The 9268-nt window shown below is 39.1% G+C and overlaps 1 protein-coding gene across 1 annotated transcript in view; it reads left to right on the top strand.

Annotated features, from left to right (window-relative positions):
• The window catches only part of SMAP2 (small ArfGAP2), a 59923-nt gene extending 54572 nt beyond the window's left edge, over positions 1 to 5351 (top strand). The window contains exon 10 of the mRNA XM_004371891.1: positions 4016 to 5351. Within this exon, the coding sequence (XP_004371948.1) occupies positions 4016 to 4141 (126 nt within the window). The 3' untranslated portion in view covers positions 4142 to 5351. The remainder of the gene's footprint in view (positions 1 to 4015) is intronic.
• Positions 5352 to 9268: the final 3917 nt, after the last annotated feature.

The raw sequence follows: 9268 nt of genomic DNA, 5'->3' as shown, positions 1-9268 counted from the left end.
GGGATTGGACTGGACTGTGGGACAGAAAGTGATACTCGTGAGGAGTGTGCCTCCTAGCTCAAGTAGATACAAGAGACTAAACAGGCAGCTCTGTCCAGAGGTGAGATGGGAAGGCAGAGAGGGTTAGGAGCTGGTTGAATGGACATGGGGAATCAGGGGTGGAAAGGAGGAGTGTGCTGTCACTTTATGGGGAGAGCAGTTAGGGTCACATAACAGTGTATGTATAAATTTTTGTATGGGAGACTAACTTGAAATGTAAACTTCATTTAAACAACAACAAAAACAAACAAACAAAAAATACCAGCTGCTCACAGGTGGATGAATTTATGTCTGGATTCTCAAGTCTGTTCCACTGGTCTATGTTTCTGTTGTTGTACCAGTACCAGGCTGTTTTGATTACCGTGGCGGTATAATAGGTTAAAAAATCAAGTAGTATGAGGCCTCCCACTTCGTTCTTCTTCTGCAGTAATGCTTTACTTATCCGGCGCCTCTTCCCTTTCCATATGAAGTTGATGATTTGTTTCTCCATCTCCTTAAAAAATGCCACTGGAATTTGGATCGGGATTGCATTGTATGTGTAGATTGCTTTGGGTAGTATCGGCGTTTTCACTATGTTGAGTCTTATATCTATGAGCAAGTTAGGTTTTTCCGCTTATGTAGGTCTCTTTTGGTTACTTGCAGTAGTGTCTTGTAGTTTTCTTTGTATTGGTCTTTTATGTCTCTGGTTAGATTTATTCCTAAGTATTTTATCTTCTTGGGGGCTATTGTAAATGGTATTGATTTGGTGATTTCCTTTTGGAAATTCTCTTTGTTGGTGTAGCGGAATCTAACAGATTTTTGTATGTGTGTCTTGTATCCTGATAGTTTGCCGAAATCTTCTATTAGTTCCAGTAGTTTTCTTGTGGATTCTTTAGGGGTTTTCTGTGTATAAGATCATATCATCTGCAAACAGAGATCCTTTTACTTCTTCCTTACCAATTTGGATGCCCTTTATTTCTTTTTCTAGCCTAATTGTTCGGACTAGGACTTCCAGCACAATGTTGAATAAGAGTGGTGATAAAGGGCATCTTTGTCTGGTTCCCATTCTCAAGGGGAATGCTTTCAAAGTCTCTCCATTTAGGATGATGTTGGCTGTTGGCTTTGTATAAATGCCCTTAATTATGTTGAGGAATTTCCCTTCGATTCCTACAAACGAGTATTTTTTAAAAATCAAAGAAAATGAATGCATAGATAAAGAAATACAGCAAGTAAAATAAAAACAGTAAAAATATAGTAAAATTGAGACCAAATGTATCAATCATATCAACAGGGTTGTATCTCTTATTAAAAGAAAAAGATGTTCAAATTGGTTCACAAAGTAGCACCTAACCACCAACCTTTAGGTTACTAGTGGAGCACAAACTGTTTGCACCACCAAGGGAGCTATTTTTATACTAGATACAGACAAAAGCTGAAACAAAGTGATTCAAAGTCTGAAAATAAAGAGATGGGTACAGGAATACCAGGCAAAGGGTTTGTGTGTGCATGTGTTTGTGTGTGCCTGCTGTCTTTATCGGCTTTAGGTATCAATGTTATACTTGCTCTGTAGAAAATGTTTTTATGTTTTTCTTTTTCTATCATGAAGCTCTGGTTGTGCAGTGGTTAAGAGCTCAGCTGCTAACCAAAAGGTCAGCAGTTCGAATCCACCAGCTGCTCCTTGGAAACCTGATGGGGCAGTTCTACTCTGTCCTATAGGGCTGCTATGAGTCGGAATCGACTCTACGGCAATGGGTTTGGTTTTTTGTTTTTTTTCTATCATGTGGAATAATTTATGCAGTAGTGGTCTTTGAAGATTTGGTAGAATTCCTATGTGAAATTGTGTGGGCCCGTTGCTTTTTTTGTGCAGTAATTCTTTGATAACTTTCTCTATTTTTTTCTGTGGAAGTCAATTTTAGAAAACTGTATTTATCTAGATTATACATTTCATCTAGGTTTTTAAATCTGTTAATCAAAAGATGTGCCAAGTAGTCTCATCCTTTAAGAAAATTCCCTGTTTCAGTGGTTGTTCCTCCTTGGCATTTCTTACTCTGTATTCTTGTGCTCGTATCCTCTGCCCCCTCCCCTTTTTTTTCCTCAATTAGGTTAGCTAGTAGTAGTCTATTTTGTTAATTTTTTCAAAGAACCAGGATTTTTATTTATTTATTAGTTCTATATTATTCTGTTTTACTTCAATTTCTGGTTTATCTGTGTATTTCCTTCTATATACTTTCTTTCAGTTTACTTTGTTGTTCTTTTTCTAGCTTTCAGAGTCGGAATTTTAATTCATTTATTTTTATTGATGTAAATAATGAAATGCTATACAACTGATGGGAATATTTCAGAAGGACATATGAGCCAACCTCTAGAGGCTCCCACTGGACAGACATGGGACAATTTGAACATCAAAAAGAATAATGACAGTAATAGATTGTAACACAGTGAATAAATAGTGAATAAGAAAAAAAATCCACACGTCCGTAATGATATTTAAAAAAATTGAGTGTGCGATGGAGGAAGGGAAAGCCTTCTTTACAGAAGAATGCCAACCAATAAATGCAGGAAGAACAGTATTCACACATTCTCAAAGAAATACCCTCAGATTGCATATTAATTACAATGAAAAAAATATGATGGATACCACCCTAACCAAGTGATCAAACTTAAAACCACCAATCATGGTACAAATCAGTATCACATGCTTTCTGATATCTTGTACTAAGAAGAACCCAATATCACCCACATAGAATTCTTGTCAAAAATATTTTAACCTGGATCCAGTCATTGGGAAACAATGAGGTAAATGCACATTAAGGGATATTCTGCAAAATAACTGGCCTGGACTCAAAACTCAATGTCAGGAAAAAAAGTGGCAGTGGAGCTGTTTTAGATTAAAGAAGACTGAAGAGAGATGATAATGAAATGTAATATTTATTAGAATATTGTGTTAATGTTAAATTTCTCGAGTGTCATAATTATATTGTGGTTCTAGAAAAGCGTTCACTCTTATGAGTGAGATATCCTTTGACTTACTGAGAAGTGAAATGTCATCTGCAACTTGTCATTGCTCATCAAAAATTTTTAAAGTGTGTATGTGTATATATATATGTGTATAGATAAATATTTGCATGTGTGTGTATGTGTATATATATATGGAGCCCTGGTGGCACAGTAGTTAAGGAAGGGATATATGGATTTCTTTGTACTATCCTTTCAACTTTTCTGTAAGTTTGAAATTTTCTTAAAATGTTGGTAGAAGTTAGGCCTTCTCAAAAAAGAAAAAAAGAACCTATGCAGAAAAATGTACTAAGCCCAAGAAATTTAAGGCTTTTTTTTCCTTGATAAATTGTGTCTTCTGTTCACTGTCAGGACTAGTCTTTCAATCTAGTTCATAAAGAGGACCCCACCCCCCACCCGGCCTTAGCCCATTGACTTTTCTCTCAACTCTTCCTTGTCCTACACTGAAGACACTTTAGTCTTACTTTGCTTTCCTTTATTCATTCTGAACAATCTAGTTTCTTTCTTTTCTTTCTTCCCTCTGCAAATGAGCGTGCGCAAGCTCTTTCACTGACACTGACAGTAATAACTCGCTGCTGGAGATGAGACAGAGCACTGGAGTGGGGGTTTTTCTTAATGCTTTCAGGGTTGGCTGTGGCAAGTTAACAACAGGTCCCTTCTGTTTAGGATGAGGGACTAGAAAAGGAAAAAGAATAACTTCTTAGCTGTTTTTTTGTTGGCTAGATCCAGGATTCCTTATTTCCCTCCCTGAGCGTTAGTCTCTGTCTGCATCTTACTCTTGAAAAGTCTGTCATTTACATGGGCTCATGTCCTTGAAATGATCTGACTGTTAAGGTCCAGGGAAGTTTTGTACTTACTATAACAAAGTTTCCCTTTGTCTTGTCTTCCCCCTCCCCACAGACAGAAGGACTCTACCCTGCCTTTTGCACTAATTGGCTGAATGCCCACAGCCTGGTCTGAAAGTCTCCTCTCTTCCTTTCAGATGACCCAGCAGATGGCTGGGATGAACTTCTATGGAGCCAACGGCATGATGAACTACGGACAGTCAATGAACGGCGGAAATGGACAGGCAGCAAATCAGACTCTCAGTCCTCAGATGTGGAAATAAAAACAAAGCACCTGTATGGCTACCACTTTCCTCTCCCTTTCTCTTCTTTCCCCAACACCTCCCTCCCTATCCCACTTTCCTGCCTCTCTCTGTTTCGTTTCAAAATTGCTCAATACGTCATTTGGGGCTTGGCATTCTGCCCAGCCCTGCCACTTCCCAAACATGCAGACCTCTCTGTTGCTTTATGTTGCACATGTCCTGTAGCCTTCCTGACTTCCCTCCCCAGCCTCAGCCCCTGGTCATCGCCTGGCACCAGCACCTTAGAAATTGTTGGCAGAAGGCACTTAACTGTGGGAGAAACGTGCATACCACTGAGTACCCTTCCCTTGAGGATAAACCTCCCATCAGACTCTGAGAAAGGTCTGTAGGTGGTGTTTTAGGCAAAGAAGGAGAGGGTTTAGAGGTCCTTTTATATGTGTCAATAAGCTATTTCTAAGTTTTAAAATTTACGGTTGAAGAGAGAGGCATCATGCTTCCATGATTTATGGGAATGAACAAAATACTGAAATCAAATTAAGTACTCCTTGTGTCTTGGATAGGTTGTCACTAGCCCTGGGGTGAGGCAAGACCCCTCCCATGAGGATGAGCAAAAATATTGCTCCACTTTGCCCTGAGTAGCTTTCTGCATCTAAGGCTCCCAGGCCCACTTCTTCAGTCAGCCAAAGACTTTATGAAAGTCCTACACAAACACACACACCTCCCCAATTCCACGCTGCCTTCAGTGCGAGATGGGCCCATGGCTGGAGAACCAACCCCTTCAATGGGAATGCAGAGCTTAAAGTGTGTACTTCTTGTGTGTGTGTGAGGATTCTTCCTCCCACCCACTCCCCATCTGCCCTAGGTGTTTTGGTTTGGTTTTAGGTTTACAACAGAGAGGAGTTAATTTATCAACAGCTTAAAACTGTTGCCAGTTTTTCTTATAGTTAAAAAAAATTGTGATCTCGTTTATAGCTCTCTTCTTCCTTTCCCCTCTCCCAACCTGCCAATCACTCTTTCATGCCTCTGTATCCTGGGGTGTTCTGTTTCCTCACCTTTTCCAGGTATATGAGGCAGAGAGCCTGGACAGCTTTCCTACCAGTCATTGTTCACCCCACTTGAAAATTAAAACAAGAAAACTTTACTTAAAATATTCCCCTGTGGGAACCACAATTCCTGGTTGCCTTTCTCCTGTGTATGTGTAAATTCCTTAATAAATATCGCAGGGAAGGACTGTTTGCTTGGCTCTTACTGTGTGTCAGTCTTGGAGGAGGGTAAGTTGCACCTGGGTTTTTTGCTTTTCAGGGGCAGTTCCTTCACTTCCTGTACTTAAAAAATACTGTACTGGACATATGCAAGGGCCAGGCCCAGGTTCAAGCAGTCAGACAAGGGGTCTTCAGTGGTATCTAGAGTTGTGAGCTGAATATTCTAGACGGATAGTAAGTAGCACATGAACAAAGATATAGAGAGCTACAAGAGCACAGAACATTTAGGGGAAGCAAAAGCACTTCAATGTTTCTAAGGTATGATGTGAGTCAGGGTGTTTGTTGTTACAGGTGACATGGGTGAGGGGTCAGGGGCCAGATCATGGGGGGCTTCCTATGCCCTAAAAAGGAGTTTAGCCTCAAGTGTTGTAAACAGTGAAGTCACGTGGTCAGATCTGAGTTTTAAGTAGCTCACTCTTGCTTCACTGTGAAGAATGTGCTTGAGGGAACAAGACTAGAGCTAGGGGACCAGAGAGATGGCAAGAGCTGAACCAGGTCCATGGTAGTAAAGTTAGGGGAGAATAGAGTGGCTAAGAGCAGCAAGTCAGAAACTGTTCATGAAGCATATGAGATGCTGACAGGTGTTCACAAAAACCCTTAAATAAGATTGGGAAAGACTGAATGTTACATTACCTCTTGTATATATAGAATATAATATCCACATGGAAACCCTGGTGGCGTAGTGGTTAAGAGTTTGGCTGCTAACCAACAGGTCAGAAGTTCGAATCCACCAGGTGCTCCTTGGAAACCCTATGGGGCAGTTCTACTCTGTCCTATAGGGTTGCTATGAGTTGGAATTGACTTGATGGTAACGGGTAGTATCCACATAGTAATGGCCCTGACTCATAGTGACTCTATAGGACAGAGTAGAACTACCCCATAGGGTTTGCTAGACTGTAATCTTTATGGAAGCAGACTGTCACTTTTTTCTCACATGGAATGGCTGGTAAGTTCAAACCACTGACCTTTCAGTTAGCAGCTGAGCGCTTAACCACTGTGGTGGGGTTGCTAGAGTCAGAATCTACTCCACAGCACACAACAACAGCAACAGCAATGGCTCCGAAAAGACCTGCAGAGACTTTTTTATGGCTTGCTAACTTATTTTAACATTTTTTTCTGGACTATTTAATAATCACAGAATACCATTTGGGAAAAACATCCAGAAAAATATTGTAGGAGAATAAGTTCGGAGCTCTCAGTAATGGATGAGATGTGGGAATGGAGAGGAAGCAGTTGCAGAATTCTTCTAAGTTTCTAGCTTGTGTGAGAGAATTAGGATGAGGAGAAACTGGCTTTTCTCTCTAGAAGGGAAGAAGAGGATAATTAGGAGCTCTATTTTAGGCATATTGAATTTGTGCTGCCTGTGATATATCCAGGTCTGACTGATCAGCTGGAAATTGTATTTAAGAGTCTGAGGTTTACATGATCTTATCAATTGATGCAGAAAAAGCATTTGACAAAGTCCAATACCCATTCATGATAAAAAAAAAAAAAAAAATTCTCAGCAAAATAGGAATAGAAGGGAAATTCCTCAACATAATTAAGGGCATTTATACAAAGCCAACAGCCAACATCATCCTAAATGGAGACAGTCTGAAAGCATTCCCCTTGAGAACAGGAACCAGACAAGGATGCGCTTTATCACCACTCTTATTCAACATTGTGCTGGAGGTCCTAGTCAGAGCAGTTAGGCTAGAAAAAGAAATAAAGGGCATCCAGATTGGTAAGGAAGAAGTAAAAGGATCTCTGTTTGCAGATGATATGATCTTATACACAGAAAACCCCAAAGAATCCACAAGAAAACTACTGGAACTAATAGAAGATTTCAGCAAAGTATCAGGATACAAGATAAACACACAAAAATCAGTTGTATTCCTCTACACCAACAAAGAGAACTTCCAAGAGGAAATCAAATCAATACCATTTACAATAGCCCCCAAGAAATTAAAATACTTAGGAATAAATCTAACCAGAGACGTGACCTATACAAAGAGTCTGAAGTTCAAGGAAGAGGCCAAGCTGGAGAAATTAATTTGAGAGCCCCATGGAGGTGGTAGTTGATGCCATGGCAGTAGATAGGATTATGTAGGGTGGGTTTGCAAAATAAGAGTAGTGGCCTGGGGACAGAACCTTGGGGAAGACACTAATTTTTAACAGGAGTTAAGCAAGGAAGGGCCCAAGAAGGAGAGAAGGTAGAGTAGGGATGAGGAGGAATAGTCAGATAGTTATGGGGAAAGGAAAAAACAAAAACAAAAAAACAGGAAAGTGCAATGTTAAGTAACCTAGGGCTAGAATATCAAGGAGGGAGTGATGATAGGTGTCAAATACAGCAGGAAAATCTAGTGAATGAGATAAGGACTAATAAAAAGGACTATGGAATTTGGTATTTGAAAACTTATGCAAAAGCAGTTTCAGTGGAATGGTGGGACCAGAAGCTAGATTATGCTGTGCTAAAGAATGACTGGGTGTTGAAAAAGTACAGAAGCAAACTCTATTAAATTAAACATACATAGTAAGATTTTAAGGATTACTTTAAAGAATAGAAATAGAATATATAAATCCCAAACCAATAAAGAGAAAAAACTGGAATAAGAAAACACAAATAAACAAAAATTTCAGTGAATCCTCCCTCCCCAAGAAAAAGCCAAGATAAGAAGAAAAAAAAAGAGCATAAAAAAGTGGAGCAAATAGAATTCAAATGTAAGATGTTTGAAACAAGTCTAAATACCTAAAAATACAATAAATATAAATAAAATAGACCCAATTAAAATACTGAGATTGATTGGATTTTTAAAATCCATTCTTTCTTGCCACTCAGACCTTTCCTCTAGAATCACATTCATTCACCCTGGGTATATCCTTTGGAAGTTCCTTTAGTGAAATCTCTTCGAGTCTTGCCTGAAGCATAAGGACAGAAAAATGTTTAAAACGAATGGAAAAGGAAAGATCAGTTAAATATTAACAAAAAGACAAAAGTATTGAATAAATATTAACAAAATAGACTTTAAGACAGAAAGCCTTGTTAGAAATAGGATTTATATATAAGAATAAAAGGTTTAATTCAGAAGGAAAATATAACAATTTTAAACCAGTATGCATTTTTTTTAAAGCCCCAAAATAAGTAAAGCAAAAATTGATAGAACTTCAGGGACAAAGAGACAGTACACCATGATAGTGGGAGGTTTCAATACACGGCCTTCAAATATTGATAGATCAAGAAAATGAAAAGGGTTAATGGAGATATGGAAGACTTAACACAATAACAAGCTTGATTTATTGGCTATAAATAGAATTCTCACCTAACAGAGAATACTGTTCTCTTCAAGCACACACGGGACATGAATAAAAGTTGACCCCTGTGCTACAAAACAAGTAGCAACAAATTTCAAAGATTTCGTATTGAAAGGCTAGATTCTGTGCGCACACACAATTAAGTTAGAAACAAATCATAAAAAATATAAATAGAAAATACTCATGCATTTGAAAACATGCTGGTAAGTAATGCCAGGTCCAAGAAGAAATTATACTGGTGGTAAAAAGGACTAAATAAAAAGCTACATATCAAAACTTGTGGGATGTAGCGAAAGCTTAGAGTCATAAATGCTTATATTAGAAAAGAAGACAGTGGTGAGTAGCGTCTGGGGTCTTAAAAGCCTCTGAGCAGCCATCTAAGATACTCCACTGGTCTCATCCCTTCGGGAGCAAGGGAGAATGAAGAGAACTGGATAAAAGGAAAAGATTAGTCCAAAGGACTGAAGGACCACAGCTACCAAGGCCTCCACCAGACTGAGTTCAGTACAGCTAGATGGTGCCCGTCTGCCACCACTGACTGCTCTGACGGGGATCACAACAGAGGGTTCTGGACAGAGCTGGAGAAGGATGTAGA

This window comes from Trichechus manatus, unplaced genomic scaffold, assembly GCF_000243295.1.
Source record: "Trichechus manatus latirostris isolate Lorelei unplaced genomic scaffold, TriManLat1.0 scaffold00015, whole genome shotgun sequence".
In the NCBI taxonomy this organism is placed as follows: domain Eukaryota; kingdom Metazoa; phylum Chordata; class Mammalia; order Sirenia; family Trichechidae; genus Trichechus; species Trichechus manatus.
This window is presented reverse-complemented; position numbering and strand designations above follow the sequence as displayed.